General features: G+C 39.9%; 1 protein-coding gene and 1 pseudogene across 10 annotated transcripts in view; one reads left to right on the top strand and one right to left on the bottom strand.

Moving 5' to 3' along the window:
- Positions 1 to 21,053, bottom strand: part of RSF1 (remodeling and spacing factor 1) — a 130,062-nt gene extending 109,009 nt beyond the window's left edge. For all 9 annotated transcript variants that reach the window (XM_081100092.1, XM_081100091.1, XM_081100087.1 and 6 more), the window contains exon 1: positions 20,573 to 21,053. In XM_081100092.1, coding sequence (XP_080956218.1) covers positions 20,573 to 20,759 — 187 coding nt within the window. In that variant the 5' untranslated portion in view covers positions 20,760 to 21,053. The remainder of the gene's footprint in view (positions 1 to 20,572) is intronic.
- Positions 10,961 to 11,607, top strand: LOC308525114 (elongation factor 1-beta-like; annotated as a pseudogene). Its single transcript has one exon. The product of its transcript is annotated as an elongation factor 1-beta-like (transcript).
- Positions 21,054 to 21,157: the final 104 nt, after the last annotated feature.

The following is a 21,157-nucleotide window of genomic DNA, read 5'->3' on the forward strand; positions in this document are numbered from 1 at the left end:
TCTATCCCTCTCCCTTCCTCTCTGTAAAAAAAATCAATAAAATATATATATTTTAAAATGCTTCATTATCTCCTAGTTAGCATAGTTTCAAACAAGAAGTCTTCATTGTTTCTCTGTATGTAATGTCTTTTCCTTTAGTTGCATTAAAACTTCTCTAACACTAGTTTTTAGGAGTTGACTATGTCTTGGTATTTTGTGTTTGTCCTGCTTTGGGTTTATTAAGATTACTGAATCTGTGAGTTTATCATTTTCATCAAATATGGAAACTTTTGAGTCATGATTTCTTATAATACTTTTGGCTCCATCCTCCTTGTAAGATGTCAACTACACTTTATTAAACTTGCTTGGTATTTTTCCACAAACCAATGAATTATTTGATTGTTTTCAGTTTTCTTTCTCAGCTTCATTTTAATATAAAGGCTACTGCTGTATCTTCAAGTTTACTGGTCTGGTCTTCAGCATTGTATAATATGTTGTTAAATACTTTCAATTATTTTTTAAAATCTCAGACACTTAGTTTTCATCCCTAGAAGTTCCATTTGGTTCTTTTTATATATTCCATTTGCCTATTCATTAGATTCATATTTTTCTTTAAACACATTTATTAGTTATAATAGCTGTTTTAACATCCTGTCTGCTAACTCCATCACTTCTGTGATTTTCCAATCTGTTTCTTTGGACTGATTTTTCTCCTGATTATGGGTTACACTGGACCCACTTCTTGGCATGTCTAGAAATGCTGGAAAATATCAATGTTATACTATGGTTATTGAGTGTTTTGAGATCATTCCATAAAAACTGGTAGGCGGGAAGGATGCCATGGTAGTTACAAAGCTCATCTCTTTTATTTCTCTCTCAGGGAGCACAGTCCTTCCTACTCTGTTTATGGTATAATATCTAAAAAGAGATGGTTTGTATATTTTAGTCCAGTTTACTAGCTGTCTATAACAAGAGGGTAAAGACTCCTTATTACTCCATCATGGCCAGAGATGGACTTCCTAATTTTTAAAATAAAATTAAAGACATATGTATTTGAGTAGATCATGTGAATTTAAAGAAAAATAAATTAAAAATGGATCTATTAACTAGACCACCAACTTACACCATACACAAAAATAAACGCAAAATGGATAAAGGACTTAAATGTAAGACGAGAAACCATAAAAATACTAGAGGAATCCAAAGGCAACAAAATCTCAGACATATGCCGAAGCAATTTCTTCACCTATATAGCTCCTAGGGCATTAGAAACTAAAGAGAAAATAAACAAATGGGACTACATCAAAATAAAAAGCTTCTGCACAGCAAAAGAAACCATCAACAAAACAACAAGAAAGCCCACTGCATGGGAGAACATATTTGCCAATGTTATCACCGATAAGGGTTTAATCTCCAACATTTACAGGGATCTCATGAAACTTAACAAAAGGAAGATAAACAATCCAATCAAAAAATGGGAAAAGGACCTAAATAGACACTTTTCAAAAGAGGACATTCAGAAAGCCAAGAGACATATGAAAACATGCTCAAAGTCACTAATCATCCAAGAAATGCAAATCAAAACAACAATGAGGTACCATCTCACACCTGTCAGAATGTCTATCATCAACAAATTAACAAATGACAAGTGCTGGAGAGGATGTGGAGAAAAAGGAACACTCCTGCACTGCTGGTGGGAATGCAGACTGGTGCCGTCACTATGGAAGACAGTATGGAGTTTCCTCAAAAAGTTAAAAATGGAACTCCCATTTGACCCAGTAATACCACTTCTAGGAATATATCCCAAGAAAACAGAAACACCAATCAGAAAGGATATGTGCACCCCTATGTTCATAGCAGCACAATTTACTATAGCTAAGATCTGAAAACAACCTAAGTGCCCATCAGCAGATGAATGGATTAGAAAACTGTGGTACATCTACACAATGGAATACTATGCTGATGTAAGAAGGAATTCTTACCATTTGCAATAGCATGGATGGAACTGGACAGCATTATGCTAAGTGAAATAAGCCAGTCAATGAAAGAAAAATACCACATGATCTCACTCATTTATGGATAATTAAGGCCATTAAAAACTGATGAGCAAAAATAGATACAGAGGCAGAGCAACATCGAACAGACTGTCAAACTACAGTGGGAAGGCCGGGGAGGGTTGGGGGGCGGGGGGGTAAGAGATCAACCGAAGGACTTGTATGCATGCATATAAGCATGACCAATGGACACAAGACACTGGGGGGTATGGGAGGCTAGGGGAAGGTCAAGGGGAGAAAAAAAAAGGAGACATATATAATACTCTTTGTAATACTTTAAGCAATAAAACAATTAAAAAAACAACAACTGTACAACTTCAAAAAAATGGATCTATTTTTATACATGAACTATCTAAAAAGAAACAACAGGCATATCATATACTGGTTTTTAACATTTCAAGAAAATGGGGGGGCGGAGGATAATATCAGATCCTTTAAAACAACTTTAAAGATAAATATTATTGTCTCCATTTTGATGAAGATCAGAAGTTAATACCTTTCCCAGGTGACACAAATATCAAGTGGAAAGGTTAAGATTCTAAACCAGCTAACAGTAAAGACCATTTTTAAAAATCTATACCAAGGCAGGGATGGGGGAGGGGGTGGAATTAACCAAAGATCTTATATGCATACTAGAGGCCTGTTAGATTCGTGCAATAAGGCCTTCCCTTCCCCTGGCTGCCGGAACTGGTTTTCCTCTGGCACCCGGGACTTTGCTCCAGCCGGAGCCGCCTTCAAGCCTTTGCGGCTCCGGCTGGAGCCGCCTTCAGTCTTCACTCCGCCGCTTTGCGCCTATGGATGCAAATTAACCGCCATCTTTGTTGGTGGTTAATTTGCATATCTCGCTGATTAGCCGATGGGAGGCGTAGCAAAGGTACAGTCAATTACCATGTTTGTCTATTATTAGATAGGATATGCATAACCCATGGACATAGAGAATAGTGTGGTGAAGGCCTGGGGGGCCAGAGGGGGGAGCAAGGTGGAAGGGTTCAATGGGGGGTGGGGGGGAGAAGAGGGGACATCTGTAATACTTTCAACAATTAAAAAAACTCTATACCACATTGTTTCCCATTATTTCTCACCAGAGATACTGCATGGGATTTGGTTTACCAAACTACCAAACTTAATTATTAAACTATCCTGTGTTTTACTTAGCCAAGTTATTATTAACTATCCATCAGAATATCTGATCAGCATGGTAAAAAAATTTACCACACTGAGGTGAGAATATTTCATATAAAGGTAATGATACAATGTCAATGCTAGCCTATTCGACATTTTGGTAAATAGATGTATATTTATTTAAATTTAAAACTGGTATCTTATATAATAAAAGCCTAATATGCTAAGTGTCCGACCATTCAACCGTTCGACCAGTCGCTATGTCGTTCACTGACCTCCAGGGGGCAGACGCTCCAACTGGTAGGGTAGCTTGTTGCTGGGGTTCGGCCAATCGGGACTTAGCCAGATGGGCTGGACCTGCCCTGGAGCCCTCCCTCGGTCCCTCTTCAGTCAGTCAATTTCCCATGGTCCCTCCCAGGTCGGTGGCTACAATCATGCACCGGTGGGGTCCCTTGGCCTGGCCTGCAGGGATTGGACCAAAACTGGCTCTCTGTCATCTCCCTAGTGGTCCTGGATTGTCACAGGACAAAGGCCAGGCCAAGGGGCCCCACTGGTGCACGAATCCGTGCACCGGGCCTCTATAGTTTTAACATAAATGTCTTGGTTGTGATTCTTTCAAGCCAATGAACCCTTAAGGAAAGCATATATTTCCTATTTCATGTAAGCAGACATTAAGTTCGCCATGTAATGTTGGAGACCACTAGAATGTAAGTTCCATTAAAGTTTTATTCATAAGACATAGAGAAGATTTAGCATACAGTAGGTGGGCAATAAAAGGGACCCATAATTTTAATTCTCTAAAAGTAGAATGACAGAGATACATTACATCAAGATGGTATGCTGACCTTGCTGCCCAAACCCCTTAAAATGACAGTGAAAAAAGTAATGGGCTTATGTCTCTAGTAAATATGGAGTAACAGGGACTATATTTACCTTACCTGCCTGAAACAACATGAAACAAAATATATGAAACAATGGCAATTAAGACATTATACAAGAGGCAATAAAAGAGAGTGAAGAGTGATATATGAAAGATGAGAAACAAAGATCAACCCTACAATTGCCCCAGCTGCTATCTAGGTAAAGAGGCAAAGAGGAAGGAACATAAAATACTCAGGAATAAATGTGACAGGAGATGTAGAAGACCTATACAGTGAAAACTGCAAAACACTAAGAAAAACTGAATAAAACCTAAATAAATGGAGCAATGTACCAGGCTCATGTATCAGAAGACTCAATATCTTAAGGTGTCAATTTTCCCCAAATTCATCTGCAGATTCACCATAATCCCAATAAAAGTTCCAGGAAACTTTTATGTAGAAATTTCTAAGCTTAGTCTAAAATTCATATGGAAATGCAAAGAGCCTACGATAGCTAAAACATCCTTTATTTTTTTAAAATATATTTTATTGATTTTTTTACAGAGAGGGATAGAGAGTTAGAAACATCGATGCGAGAGGAACATCGACCAGCTGCCTCCCTCACACCCCACACTGGGGATGTGCCCACAACCAAGGTACATGCCCTTGACTGGAATCAAACCTGGGACCTTTCAGTCCGCAGGCCGATGCTCTATCCACTGAGCCAAACCGGTCAGGGCTAAAACACCCTTTAAAAAGAATAAAGTTGAAGGACTTAAATTATCTGACTTCAAGACTTATTACAAAGCTAGAGTTTAAGTCAAGGCAATGAGAACTGGCCTCAAGATACACAAACAGATCACTGAAACAGAATGTAGGATCCAGAAATAGACCTATTATAGACAATTAACTCTTGGGGAAAAAAATGTTACTGAAATAAAATTTACAAACATAAAACCCACCATTTTAGGCACTTACATTCAATGGGTTTTAGTATATTTACAGTATTATGCAACCATCAACCCTAATTATGATATATTTTCATCAACCCAGAAATAAATCTTATTCCTTCCAATTTCCCCACCTCAATCCATGTCAACCACTAATCTACTTTCTGTCTCTATGGATTTGCCTAATTTGGAAATTTAATATAAATAAAATCATTCTCAATGAAACCAAAAGTTGGTTGTTTAAAAAGAAGAACAGAAGTGACAAACCTTTAGCTTGATTAATGAAGAAATATAGAAAAAAGACTCAAATTACTTAAGTCAGGAATAAAAGGAATATTCTAATGACCTTACAGAAATAAAAGAATTAGTAAGAAAATACTATTTACAAATGAATGCCGACATATTAGATAACCTAAATGAAACAGACAAATTCCTAGAAACTACCAAAAGTTACTCAAGAAATACAGAATCTGAATACCCAGAAGGTATTCAAATAAAAAGATTAAGTCAGTAATCAAAAAACTTACCCCAAAGAATAGCCCAGGACCAGATGGGTTCACCGGTTAATTCTACCAAATATTTATAGAAGAATTAACACCAATCCTCAAACGCCTCCAAAACACAGAAAAGGATGCAATACTTCCCAACTCACTCTAGGAGGCCAGCATTACCCTGATACCAAAACAGACAAAGAAATCACAAGAAAACTATAGATAAATATCCTTTATGAATATAGACACAAAAATCTTGAACAAAATACAAGCAAACTGAATCCAGCTACATACTAAAGAAATTACATAAAATGACCCAGTGGGATTTATCCCAGAAAAATGTAAGGGTTCAAGAACAGGGACTAGTCATGCCAGAAAGACCAATAAGTTGGGGTTTTGAGCCACATGATATCAGCCCCACTTCTGTGGAGGGGAAAGGGACAGGAGGTTGAGTTCAATCACATGGCCAAAACTCCACTAAAAACTGCTACAACCGAAGGTCACTGGAGGTTCCAGACTGGTGAATACATTGATGTGCTGGGAGGGTGATGCACCTGATTCCATAGGGAGAGAGCATGGAAGCCCTATGCTGAGACCTTCCCAGATTTTGCCCTATATGTCTCTTCATTTGGCTGGTCCTAATTTGTATCCTTTAAATCAAGGGTCCTCAAACTTTTTAAACAGGAGGCCAGTTCACTGTCCCTCAGACCACTGGAGGGCCAGACTATAGTTTAAAAAAAAAAAACTATGAACAAATTCCTATGCACACTGCACATATCTTATTTTGAAGTAAAAAAACAAAATGGGAACAAATACAATATTTGTATTTGCATGTGGCCCGTGGGCCGTAGTTTGAGGACCCCTGCTTTAAATAAAGCCATAATCGTAAAAACAGCACTTTATTGTGTTCTGTGGGTAGTTCTAACAAATTATCAAACCTGAAGGGAGTCACGGGAACTTATAGCTGACATCTGACATGGGGGCTGTCTTATTGGTGACTGTACCTTTCCACCTGTGGAATCTGACTCTAGTTTCAGGTGGCTAGAGTCAAAATTGAATGGTATTGCAGTTGGTGTCAGAATAAAAGCCAACCAAGAATTTTTGTAAAATTTGATATGGTGATTCTAAAATTCTAATGAGACAGGAAATAACCAAAAGCTTTTCAAAGAAAAAAAACACACCAAGGTAGAACTTGCCTTATCAGATAGAATGACTTAAATTAAAGCTATAGTAAATAAAACCATGTGGTTAAGAAAACATCAATGTAACAAATAGAGAGCCTAGAAACAGGCCCACACATACATGGAAATTGGTATATGAGGGGTGGCGTTACAAATTAGTGAAGGGGGAAAAACCTCACACATTACCCAAAATTAAATTCCAGCAGGTTTAAGGCTATAACTTGGAAAACAAAACTTTTAGAAGAAAATACAGATGAGAGTCTTCAGAATCATAAAAAGGGTTTTTTTTAAACAGCATAAAGTGTAATTATAAATGAATGAATGAATGAACGAACGAATGAATGATTGACAATTATACCACACTGACATTTTAAAGTTTGGGTCAACAGGAAATACTATAAAAATAGTAAAAATGGTAAGCAATATTGAGATATTTACATTGCAAATAAAAATGACAAAGAACTAACATCAAAATAAAGAACTGCTACAAACAATGAAAACAGATAACCACAAAGAAAATGGGGAAGGCTGTTATAAAAAGATGATTCACAGAAGGGAAAACTGAATGGCTGGAAAAACATGAAAAAATGTTCAACCTTATCATAGTAACAATAAGAAACTAATTCATAACCACATTATCAAAAACTTAAAAGTCTAATAATACCAAGTGTTGACTATCTAATAAATGGGAACCCTCATACACTGCTGGCAGTGTATAAACTGATAAAGCCAAGAGCAATCTGGCTATACTAAGGCTAATATATACCTTCAGCTCAGCAATTCCACCTCTAGGCAAAAATCACTAGAAAGGTCATTACAGCATTTCTCCTAACAGCACAAAAATAAACAAAATAAACCTAAATATTCAATTTAAAAAAAAATTACATTATTTTCATGTAATAGGATACTATACAGGAGTTAAAGTAAAGAACTAAAATAACATGCATCAACAGGAGTATATTTCAAAAACGTGTTTAAGGGGGGAAAAGGATGTTGTAGAGGAATGATGTAGAGGAATGAGTACAGTATTATACCATTTACATATAAAGTTTTAAAGCATGTAAACCCATACCATGTATCATTTATGGATACATAAATATATACTCTTAGTATAAAACTGTTCGTGGGAATAATAAACTCCAAAATGGAGGACAGTGGTTGCCTGTGGGAATGGAGGAAAGAGAATCAGAACAGCAGTAACACCCAGAGGACTTTAAATAAATCTGTAACTTGTAAAAGCAAAAGCAAGGATATTGAAAGAAAAGGAACATCCTAAAAAAGTTCAGAACTTCAGGGATTAAAAAAAAAAGCCATGAAAATCTTTCAGGAAAGAAAAGAAACTCACTTACAAAGGAACAAGAATCAGATTGACAGATTTCTCATCAGCAACAGTGGATGCTAGAAGATAAAAGAGCAATATTGTCAAAGTTCTGGGGGGAAGTTATTTGAACACTGGAAAACTGTATTCAATCTAAATGGGCACTCAGAAAAGGGGGCAAAATAAATATATTTTCAGACATGCAAGAACTCAAAGTTCACCACTTAGAAACCCTGTTTGAAAAAAGAATGTAATATAGCAAAAGAATTAATCTAAGAGAAAATGTGGGAATCAAAAACAATGGTGAGCAAATAAACTGTTAAAACATAGTTTAATTTAAATCATTGTTGAAGAACATACAAATAAATGAAGGACAAAATGGGACTAAAATCCCAGGTAGTTAATATATGGCAGGTTGAGTGTGGGTCTGAGAGGCAGGGTCAGGGAGGAAGCCTATTAAGATTCTTATATTGCTTTGTGTAAATTACAGTTATTAAAAAAGCAATTTACTGTGCTCTAGTATAAAACTTAGAGAAAACCTCCCAATATTAATTTCCTTATAGACAGATTATTTACATTATTGATAATTCTAGCTTAAGAAATATATATAATTTCTTTAAGTGCTAACATTTTGTCTTTCAAGACATGGACTTCACTAATTAAATGGCCTGAGACCAGACTTTTAATTATAACTCAAGTAACATTACAGGTTTGAGTTACCACATAGTGTCTAATACCATGTATATCAGTTGGAGAAAGTCACCCCTGATATGGAATTCAACTCAAATATTTCTGATAAAGAATCTTTCAAATTAGTCAAGAATTATTTAGCAATCAACCTACACAAACAACACACATTTACTTATGTACTTCCCATCTATATAAGGTACTCAATCCACACAATATATTTTACCTATCTGTTCTCAATTGAGAATGGCATTTCAATTTGAAGTTCCATTTCTTTGTAGGGAGGGGGGAAACAGAAAGAATATTCAACAAACTACCAAATCTTTAACCAGAAGAACACAGCAATCTCTAAAATTATAAGAAAATTTTAAAAAATACCTCAGTTAAAAAAGCTTTACTTATGAAAGAATACAATTAAACACCAATGCCAAGATAGTTTAATAAAGTTAATTACCTTAAGTACATGAATAATGTACTCTAAAAATTGCCCTTAACAAAATGTTAAATATACATTTTACATATGTATAGCAACTTAAATAATTCACAAAAACAAAAAAGCGATAAAATAAGTTTAGATTTGCCTTAATCTGTTTATTCAAAGCAAGCTTTTAGTGAGCTATAAACTTAACACAGCTAGTTCTTCAAATAGTGCTTGTATATGTTCATTAAAATTCTGAATTTTTTTTAAAAAATATATTTTATTGATTTTTTACAGAGAGGAAGGGAGAGAGATAGAGAGAAACATCGATGAGAGAGAAACATCGATCAGCTGCCTCCTGCACATCTCCTACTGGGGATGTGCCCGCAACCCAGGTACATGCCCTTGACCGGAATCGAACCTGGGACCTTTCAGTCCACAAGCCGACGCTCTATCCACTGAGCCAAACCGGTTTCGGCAAGAATTCTGAATTTTTAAAAATAGGAAATCACACCCATTCTCCATAAGCCCTAGAGGATGTCAGATAGCCGGTTTCAGCTCTATCCCCGCAGGTTTGATCCAGACAGGAGGGAGTCCAACTACCACAGGCCCAATCCAGACAGGAGGGAGCCCGATCCTATGCATTGAGCATCTGTCTCCTGGTGGTCAGTGTGTGTCATAGCTACTGGTCATTCTGTCATTCGGTCGTTCGGTTGCTTAGGCTTTTATATATATAGACTGGTGAGATATGATTTGGGGCAAACGCTGTGGGGAGTGAGAAGAAAGGATAAATCTGAGATTTTGTAGGTAGAATTGATGTGAAGGGTCTTTGTGTAAGAAGAATTTAGTATGATTTCTAAGTTTCTGACTTAGAGAGTGAGGAGTTAATAGTTCATTTTATTGTGAAAAGAAGAAATGGCCAAAAAGTCCAGGGGTCCTGGATTGCAAGAGGCCTCTAGTAATATTCTAACAACCTCTAGCTGATTTCCCTATCCTCAAGCTGCCCATTCTGCTTTTCCAACAACTCAAAAAATTTTAGTATCAGAAATAAAAACTTCAGGCCTGACTGGTGTGGCTCATTGGTTGAGCACTGACCCAAGAACCAAGAGGTCCTGAGGTGGGGACACATGCCCAAGTTGCAGGCTCAATTCCCCATAGGGAGCATGCAGGAGGCACTGGATTGATGTTTCTCTTTCTCTCCCTCCCTTTCCTTTCCTCTCTCTCCAAGGTCAGTAAGAACATTTTAAAAAAAGAAAAGACTTCAAGATATTTATAACTCATGTGTCCCAATCTAATTTTCTCACATGGTCTGAAGTTCCTCAACCATAAATCTTTTAGAAACATAATGCCTAAAGTTAACAATTGCCTGGACAATACAGAATATTTCACACTTCTATGACTTTTCCCATGCTGTTCCCTACCTGGAATGCTTTTCCATCTCCTATTCAACCATTCAAATTTCCATAATGACTACAGTGATGCTTTGATATATGTCCTGGAAAAAAGTTAGATGCTTGCTCTTTTCTGTTTCCAAAGCAATTACACATCTATATCATTTTTTACATAACTAGATTCATGCAAATATGACCATGTAAACATGATACAAATATATGCTGTTTACAAGAGACACACTTTAGAATTAAAGACACAAGGAAGTTAAAAGGATGGAAAAAGATACACCATGAAAAGCAGTAACCAAAAGACAACTGGAGTGGCTACAGTAATGCTGAGACAAAGTAGACTTTAAGACAAAATTTGAAGTAAAGTACCAGGTGACAACAGACATTCCTGGCTACACATCAGAATTGCCAATGCCCTTTTTTCCCCTCTTAGTGCTTGTCAAGACTGACTGCACTCCTCTTTCCTTTACTGCCCCCACCTTTCCAGGTCAGTCTACACTATGGGTTTTGGAGACCTGAGAAGTCCCACCAACCTCCAGGTGCTCAACAACTACCTGGGGGACAAGAGCTACAGCGAGGGGTGTGTGCCATCACAGATGCTGCAGTATTTGAAGCAGTCTCCAGCCCAACACCTACTTGTATCATCCCCCACATTGGTATAATCATCACATCAAGTCTTAGGAAAAGGAAAAGGCCAGCTTGTCAGGAGTAAAGAAAGCTCTCAGAAAATATGGCCCTGCTAATGTGGAAGATACCACAGGAAGTGGAGCTACAGACAGTAAAAACAATTATGACAGTGATCTCTTTGGATCTGATGAGGAAGAGCAAAGCAAACAAGTGAAGAGGCTAAGGGAAGAACACCTTGCACAGTATGAGTCAAAGAAAGCCAAGTCTTCCATCTTATTAGATGCGAAACTTTGGGATGACAAGTCAGACATGGCAAAAGTAGAGCATTGTGTCAGGAGCATTCAAGCAGACAGCTTGGACTGGGGCTCTTTTAAACTGGTTGCTGTGGGGTATGGAATTTAAAAACTTCAAATGCAGTGTACAGTAGAAGATAGTTGAAACAGATGCACTGGAGGAGCGGATCATGGCTTTTGAGGGCTTTGTGCAGTCAATGACTATGGCTGCTTTCAGCAAGATCTAAAACCCATCATGGATCACTGGACTTAAAAGCATGAAAGAAAAAAAAAGAATTGCTGATGCCAGGGCCCCAATCTCCAAATATTCTGATTTTATGAATTATGACAAGGCCAAGGCATCAGTATTTTTCAAAAGGATTCCCTAAGGTCATTCTAATGTGTAGCCAGAAATAATTGATTAAATTACCTGAGTATACTAAAGGTTGAAAACACAAAGCTAAAAGGAAAAAACAAGGCCACTTCTTTACTTAGGGTAAATGGAATTCATAACAGTAGGGGAACGAACCCTGGAGGCCTTTGATGACCTACTGCACAAAACTTTATAATATAGGAGATGGGGGTCTTAATTCAAAAAGATTCAAAAGAGCCAAAACCGGTTTGGCTCAGTGGATAGAGCGTCGGCCTGTGGACTGAAGGGTCCCGGGTTCGATTCCGGTCAAGGGCATGTACCTGGGTTGCGGGCACATCCCCAGTAGGGGGTGTGCAGGAGGCAGCTGATTGATGTTTCTCTCTCATCGATGTTTCTGGCTCTCTATCTCTCTCCCTTCCTCTCTGTAAAAAATCAATAAAATATATTTTAAAAAAAAAGATTCAAAAGAATTATTTCCAAGTCTGAGGAACATTACGGTCCTAAGCAATGATGAACCAAAGAGATTCTTTTTAAAAAATATGTATTTTTATTGATTTCAGAGTAGAAGGGAAAGGAGAGAGAGACAAAAACATCAATGATGAGAATCATTGATTGGCTGTCTCCTGCATGTCCCCTACTGAAGATCGAGTCCACCACCCACAGGAATCAAACTGTGACCTCCTGGTTTAAAGGTTGATGCTCAACCACTGAGCAACACTGGCTGGGCCAGGTAAAGATTCTTGTTCAAGGCATTCAATTGTATCTATAAATTTGCATTTCTTTACTCTTAATATACACATATCTCAGCATCCCATTATAATAGTATACGTTTTATAATAATGCTCATACTAGCCCTGACCGGTTTGGCTCAGTGGATAGAGCGGCGGCCTGTGGACTCAAGGGTCCCGGGTTCGATTCCGGTCAAGGGCATGTACCTTGGTTGAGGGCACATCCCCAGTGGGGAGTGTGCAGGAGGCAGCTGATCAATGTTTCTCTCTCATCAATGTTTCTAACTCTCTATCCCTCTCCCTTCCTCTCTGTAAAAAATCAATAAAATATATTTTAAAAAAATAATGCTCATAATAATATAATTAGAACTTTTAAAAGTAAAATAGCATATATGAGTAGAAAAGCATGCTATAATCTGACTCAGAAGCCTAAGAGTTCAGATCATTGCTCAGTGTTCAGACCAAGACCATGGTACTGAGGATCATAGTACAATCATAAGATCATAGCTGAGGGGACAGTCCAGTGGTCAAGAACTAGGGCTCTTGAAGCCAGATTTGCCCAGTTTTAAATTCCCACAGCACTGTAAACTATCATTATACTATCAAATGTTCCTCCAACTCTTTAATGCTGTGTAACCAGACAAGTTACTTTACCTCTAAGATGTAAGTTCTTTATAAAGTAAAAGTAGTTACAGTAATAGAGTGGTTGTAAGGATTAAATAATCTTGGTAGAAGACCCAGGCATATGCCCCGACTGGGAATCAAACCGTGACCTCCTGGTTCATAGGTTGACGCTCAGACACTGAGCCACTCTTTTAAGTTCTACTTTCAATTAATACATCCTTTCCCGTCTGAATCCATGGCAACATCATTCATCCAACCTAATTTTCACCAAGACCTGGGGCGGCTATCTCCAAACCAGATTTTAAATTAGTCCACTTGGATGAGACCTTTGAGGTAAATAATAGCAACATTACAACAATTCTTACCCTATTGCCAATTACTGTCTCACTTGCCCACGCCCCCATCATAGCCTTGCCTTATGATGCAGATTATTACCTAAAAAAATTAAAATAAAACTGCCTTATGACCCAGTGATTCCACTTCTGGGAATATATTCAAAGAAATCCCAAACACTAATTAGAAAGAATATATGTCACCCTCCCCCATGTTCATTGCAGTGTTATTTACAAAGCCAAGATTTAAAAGCAGCCCAAGTGCTCATCAGTAGATAAGTGGATAAAAAAAGCTGTGGTATATTTACACAAGGGAATACTACTGGGCCATAAAAAAGAAGGAAATCTTACCCATTGCCACAGCATGGATGGACTTGGAGAGCACTATACTAAGTGAATAAGCCATTCAAAGAAATACAAGTATTATATGATTTCACTCATATGTGGAATCTAATGAACAAAATGAACTAACAAGAAAAACAGAGAAAGACTTATAGAGAACAGGATAACAGTTGGGATGGGGGCTTGTGGGGAAGTGGCAGTGATTGAGCAAAAAAGAGAAAAAAACTCATGGACAGGTACAACAGTGTGGTGATTGCAGGGTATGGTAGGAGGTGGAGGAGGGTATGGGGGGATAAATGGTTATGGAAGGAGACTTCACTTGTGGTGGTGAGCACAAAATACAGTGTACAGATGATGTGTTGTGGAATAGTGTACATGAAACCTGTATAATTTTGTTAACCACTGTCACCCAAATAAATTAAATAAAAAGGAAAACAAAGCCAAAAAGAAAGAAATCCCCACAATGTTTATTGTACTTGCATATAGCAGATACTTACTTAATACACATATTAAATAAAGTAGATAATAAATGCTTACCTTTTAAAAAATATTTCTATTAATTTTTAGAGAGAGAGGAAGGAGAGAGAACTATCTATGTGAGAGCACAACAATGATAGGCTCCTGCATGCCCCCTTACCAAAGATCCAGTTCACAACCCAGGCATATGCCCTGACCCAGAATCAAATAGGCAACCTTTCAGTGCACAGAATGACATCCAATCAACTAAACCACACCAGCCAAGGCAATGCTTGCCTTTCGTAACAGTTAAGACTTGAACAGAAACTTCAAGGCAAACTTCTTAGTAATTAAAAAACAAGTTAGTCAATTTGCATTAACCAGCCCCATTTAGCCAGAAAAATCCTTCTGTTCCTGTTATCTCCAATTCTGGGACAAAGCCAGCAACCTCCCTCCAAACCTCCATAACTTTTGGTTACCTCAATTTTGTGATATACCAAAAAGGATGGAGAAGAAATACATTTCTCTCTTTCTATCTACCAAAGCCTAAAGAATGTTTCTTTTATCAAAGGTGGGAAAGCCAAAATTTTTCTTCCACCAAACCACGTTCTGGTTGCAGCAATGCTACTACCAATGGTCTACCACTGTTGACCCACATAACTCCCAACACATGCATCTGCTAAGATCTTTTGTTTAAAGCAACAGATGGTGGCTCCAGTTATGACCAAGTCACGTTTCTACTTTATCTAATGCACCTAAAAACTATTGTCACACAATTCAATCAGCAGCAGTAAGGGAGAACATAATAAGTTACAGCCACCGCTCCAGTTAAATATAAAAGGTATATCCATACTTGACATTTTAACTGTAAGAGTTACACCCCAAATTATTAGTAAGTGTAAAAAAGAAATCAAACCTGAAATTGCTCTAAAAAAATAGAATCTTAAAAAAAAAAATCAAACAAACAAAAAACCCTAATGATTCCACTTTTTTACCCTTTACCCTATACAAATAACTCAGTCAACCATAGTACAAATTATGGAAATGATAATACATTATCCATACATACTTTAATAGACACTTACTAGATAAATATAATGTCTCAAACAATACCATGTAGAGACTATCTTTAAAGAATGAAAAAGTATATTTTCCTCTTTAAAAAGAATGTCCTTTACAGGAGAGGAAAGATGCTTGGGAGCTTTGAGAGTTGGTAATCCCACAAAGTTAATGTCCACTTTTACTTGTGTCCATATCGCCTGGTCATCCACCTCCAGGTCAGGAGGAAGCTGGGGAAGCCCCGACAGCACAGAATTGGGAGAGCTAAAGTAGATTGTGAGGGAGGAGGGACGGAATAAAACTGCACCTTCAGGGGGCACACCATTTTCCTAGTCTGATGACTATCAACAAGAAATCTTTTTTTTTTTTTTTTTTGCTAATAATTTCAGCTTTTAGGTGAATTTTTCAAGTAACAGTCTGAATAACACCAATGGTCAGTTAGCTGTATACACTTGAAATCAATCTCTGCACCTTGGTTTTCTTCCCTGCAAAATAAAGGCAAAATAGATGTGAATGTCCTTTCTTTCTAGCCCTAAAAATGCAAAGATGGTCTCCAGACTATCCAGCAGCGGTTGCCAACCGGTGGTCGGTGAGGTCCGAAAGGTTGGTGACTGCTGCTCTAGAACCCAGGTTCCCAAGCTTTCTAGGGTCATGTTACCCTCAGTATTTCAGTAATGTTTTCCTTCATAGCAGGCTTAGGCCAAGAAAGAATAACGGTTCCACTTACTCTTAGCAGCCATTTGAAAAACAAACCTATCTCAGCAGAAAAAAAAAAAATTCATTCTTAAATAACCACAATTACTACTTATAGAATGTGTATTACAGTTGGGCACTGCACAACTTCTAACACTTTGGAATCAGAATGGACACTGCTATTCTTATTTCCTGTTCCACAATTATTTTCATGCAGTGTTTGCATTTTATCACAGAAACCCTCAAAACTCACAAAGATATGTCATCAAAAGGAATGTAGCACAATCTAATTTTGAAACCATGAACTCTCTCAAGCTAGTAGTTCACTAGGCAACCAAGAGATGTCAAGCATTGCTCTATCTCCCTTGAAAATTTAAAGTTCGCAGCAGCACCTCTGAGAGTTGGTGGCAATACCCGGGGGTGCCGTGGTGAAGTTTGGGAAACATGGCCACATGGTAAGGTATTATATAACTTTGCGGCTCGGACTCAGACCTGGGTTGGAAATCAGATTCTACCAATAACTATATAATCTTGGGCATTAAGCAGCTGAATCAATCTCTTAAACCCAGCTTCTATGCCTGCCAAAAAGAAATTAATAGCAGCAACCTCAGATAATAATTGTAGCCCTAGCCGGTTTGGCTCAATGGATAGAGCGTCAAAGGGTCCCAGGTTCGATTCTGGTCAATGCACATACCTTGGTTGCAGGCTCCTACCCGGCCCAGGCCCTGGTAGGGGCTTGTGCAGGAGGCAACCAATAGATGTGTTTCTCTTACATCGATGTTTCTCTCTGCCTTTCCCTCTCTCTAAAAGTCAATGGAAAAATATCCTCGGGTGAGAATTAACAACAACAACAACAAAAGAAGTTGTAAGGAATAATGAGCTGCATGCACATAGTAAATGCTCAATAAATGGCAGCTATTATATATCATTAAAACTGAACAAGTGGTTTATAAAACCAAATTTAATAATTAACTCTGTGGGGATGAAGGTAACATTCTAAGCTGAAGCCACAATGTCAAATTAAAATGCACAAATTTTTAGAGGAAAAATCATAAAGTGCTTAAATAAGGGCAATACAGAGAACTATAGTATCCTCCAAAGGATGTCATAAATGTTGATACACCTATCACAATGCCTAGGTAAAAAGTACTAAACTGGCAACTCAGAAGAAGATATATGTATGTTAAAAAGTGCCTTTTAGCCCTTGCCGGTTTGGCTCAGTGGACAGAGCGTCCACCCGGGGACTGAAGGGTCTCAGGTTCGATTCGGGTAAGGATGCATACCTCAGTTGCAGGCTTCGGGGCGAGTGCAGGAGGCAGCCAATCAATGTGTCTCTCCCTCTGTCTCGCTGCCCTTTCCCCTTCCATTCTCTCTAAAAGATCAATGGAAAAATATCCTCGAATGAGGATTACAAAAAAAAAGTGCCTTTCAAGGGATAACCACACTAGGAAACTAGGACCCTTTAAACAGCATTAAGAACTGCGTTTTAAAAATATACTTAAATTTATAAAGAGCAAAACTCATCTGACTATAACAGACTTTCTCATCAAGAGCATAATAGCTCAACATATCTGCTCAAACCACTTTCTCACATGCTAAAAATTTATCATTTTAATTCCAAATACACCTGTGTGTCTTCTATCTCACAAACATCTGTAATAAAATTTATAATACAAGAATATCTGTAGGTGCATAGTTTATGAAAGGAGTTTTGAATGAAGAATTCTTTTTCTGTTTTTCATTTTTAATTTATTGAATGATTTTAGAGGGAGAGAGAAAAAAACATCAATTTGTTGTTCCACCCATTTGTTTGTTGATTCTTTTTTTAAAATATATTTTTATTGATTTCAGAGAAAGGGAAAGGGATAGAAACAGCAATAGTGAATCATCCATCAGCTGCCTTTTGCACACCCCCTACTGGGGATAGAGTCTGCAACCTGAGCATGTGTCCTTGGCAGAAATTGAACCTGGGACCCTTCAGTCCGCAGGCAGATATGCTCTATTCACTGAGCCAAACCAGCTAGGGCCATTGGTTGATTCTTATATGTGCCCTGACAGGGGATCAAACCCACAACCTTGGTGTATCAGGAAGACATTCTAACTAACTGAGCTACCCAGCCGAAAGGATTTTTGAAACATTTCATTTGATCCTGAAATTATTCCAATTTACTGAAGAAACTGAGGTTCACAGAAATTAAGTAATTTGTACTACAACCCACATATTACACAGTTCAACACTAAAACCCATATCTTTTAATTCTTTCTAATACACAACTCCTTCCAGAAAGACTCAATTCAAATCTTGCTGGTTGGACCAGTATTGTTTCATCAACTATTTCAAATAGGTTAACCATCACCAAAGGCCTGAAAATGACAATCTTTGCCATGCACAGTAATGGCATTTCACCTGCAGAGACTTTTCATTTGCCAAGTATCCTGCATTGTGTAATATTAATAATTATTGTTAGGTCACCTTATGACAAGACATATTATAGTTGGAAATACAGTGGCTGAGCCCACTGGTATAATCTTTCAGACCATATTATTTCCCATTTTTTACTTAGCTGGTGTCTCATGGTTCAATTCTAAATAGAAAGATAACATGAAATATTAAACTGATTCTGATTTTTTTATCTTGTTATTAATATAAGCCAAATGTAGTTGCCAAGATACTTAAAAGGAATGGAGGGGCAAAATACAGTAACATCACAGAGGTCTATCCCTGCCTTTAAATATGGTCAAAGTATATTCCAAAAACAATTTATCAGCAATCCCTTTCCCCAAATTCCCACATTTTCCCTCTGATAGATTACTATCATTTCCCAAGGTATCCTAAAAGCAAATTACTAAGGCATTCTAACTCAAAATGACCAATTCCTTAGAAATTAAATATAAATACAACCTAATTAAATTACTATATTGGAGGACTTAAGTTTTAAAGAAATTCTATAGGAAGCTTTTATATGAAGTCTTAATGTAACTAGTCACCCTCCTATTTTATATTATATAAAAAATTAGCCTTTTATGTGCCAGAGAGTAGAGATGATTTCGGTAAGAAAGAAGAAATATAAGCCTGCACCATAACTACTGTATTTACTTGGGTCCCTGGTAACATAACATCATTTTCTCTATAGGTAATATTTTAAAGAACTTCACACTTGGGCCCTTCCTAACAATGTAAATATATAGTTAACAGAAACTTCATTTCTATGGAGAATTGAAGATGGAAGAGAAACAGCTGTCTTGTACAATACCCAGTCCACTTTGGCCATCGAATACAGACCAAAAAAAAAAAAAAAAGACCTATTTGGAAAACGTTTCTTCTCCAGTCAAGGGCCGTGCCCAGATAAAGGCAATGATCAGAGTACAACAAAAAAACCTTCTCTGAGGGAAGAAATGTGCCAGAAAGAAAAGGAAAGAAAAAGGCACGGATCGGAAATAAATAGGGAGAGAGTGTGCGCGCTGTGTGCGGGCTAGAGGCAGCGGGCGCAAACGCTGAGATGCTCCGGCGAAAAGACCCAGCAGCAGCAGCAGCAGGAAGTTTCAATGGGGCCGGGCGGAGCATGCGCCCTGCGCCCGCGCGGTGGCCTTCTGTGGAAGCAGCACCACTTGCAAACACCAATAATAGACCAGCGGCACCGGAGAGAAACATGAGCAACAAGCACCTCTTCAACTGTTTCCCCTGCGTCGGAGCCCCTCCTCCAGCCTACATATTAACCACCCCACCCGGCAGATGGGAGGGCGACTTCTCCTTCCCCTAAGCCTGGCTGCCAAGATGAAGGGGGAAGGGACTGAAAAAGTGGGGAGATGCTTTTTCTATGGGGGGGGGGGGAGGGAGGGAGGATGGTGTTGGGATGGAGAAGACGGAGAAAAACTATGGGGAGGAGAAATTAACCCTCTACGCTCCAAAGTGGAGGTGAGCCGACTTAGTCCCCCAAAGCGAGAATGGAGGAGGACCCCCCTCCCACGGGGGAGGAGCAAATCTGCCTACTGGCAGGAAGGAGTTTGGGGGGTTAAATGGGCCCTCGGGGGAGAAGCCAAGAGGGACGAGAGCCGACTCTCTCCGGGGAGTTCCCACTAGAGGGAGAGCTGAAGTGTCCGCCGGCCCCCGCCCACCCAGGTGGAGGGAAAGAAAGGGGGCGCCCCGGGAGGAGCCCAGCCTCTCCCGAGATGGTCAAGAGGAGGGTGGGAGGAGGGGAAGCGGAGCAAGAGAGAAGAGGAGGAGGAGAAAAGCGCAAGGCTGGCCGGAACCTGCGCTCCCCTTCCCCCGCCACCGAGAGGGAGACGGGGTGGAGGGCCGGCCTCTGCCGCGGGGTAGCAGCCCCGGGGGCAGCCGCTCCGCACGATGACCCCTCCCGCCCCACGCCCACACCTAGCCCGCGACTCCCCCGCCACCCGCTCGGCGCCCGGCCGAGTGGCTCCAGGGGGCCTCCGCCCCGCCTCCTCACAGCCCGAGACCCCCGGGGGCTGGGCCGAGAAGACCGGCCGGGCGGAGCTGCACCCCAGGGGGCAGATAGAGCCACGGAGGCCCAGGGGTGGTGCGAAGAGCAGAAAGAAGAAGCGTGCCAGGGCCGCTTCCCGCCGGGCGTTCGGGCCCCTCGCTTACCTTCCCCGTTGCCGACGTCCCGCGGCGGCGCCTGCAGCACCCGCTCCAGCTCGGGGAACGGCAACTCGGGCAGATCGAGCAGCGGCCCGTAGCGCTCCAGGAAGGAGCACACCACGGCGAAGTTGGGGCACGAACCCGGGCAGCCCGGAGGAGCCAACGCCGCCGCCGCTGCCGCCGCCGCCGCCATTTTGAACTGGAGGATGGAGGAGGAGGGGATGGGGGGGTGGGGGGCGCTGGGGTGCTGAGGAATAGCAGGGTGGCTTCACAGACGACAGGAGGCGCTAGCTAGTGGACGCCCCGGCACAGCCGAGCGGCCCCGGCACGGCGCCGCGATCCCACAATACAGCAGCGGCCGGGAGCAGTCGAGAACCGCGTCCGACTGGGGAAAGAGAGACGCTCAGTGCCTTTCACTTTCCTCTCTCTTCCCGCCCCCGTCCCTCCATGTCCTTTGCTCCTCCCACTTAGAGCTCCACACAGCCTCGTGTGACAGGGGGAATGAAAACAAGGGAAGCCGGGCCGGTAGGCGGGCTGGAAGCTGAGGGGGCGGGACTTTCTGGGAACCGTAACCAATAGGCTTGAGGGGGC

Source organism: Myotis nattereri, assembly GCF_964212035.1.
Source record: "Myotis nattereri genome assembly, chromosome: 9".
Classification (NCBI taxonomy): Eukaryota; Metazoa; Chordata; class Mammalia; order Chiroptera; family Vespertilionidae; genus Myotis; species Myotis nattereri.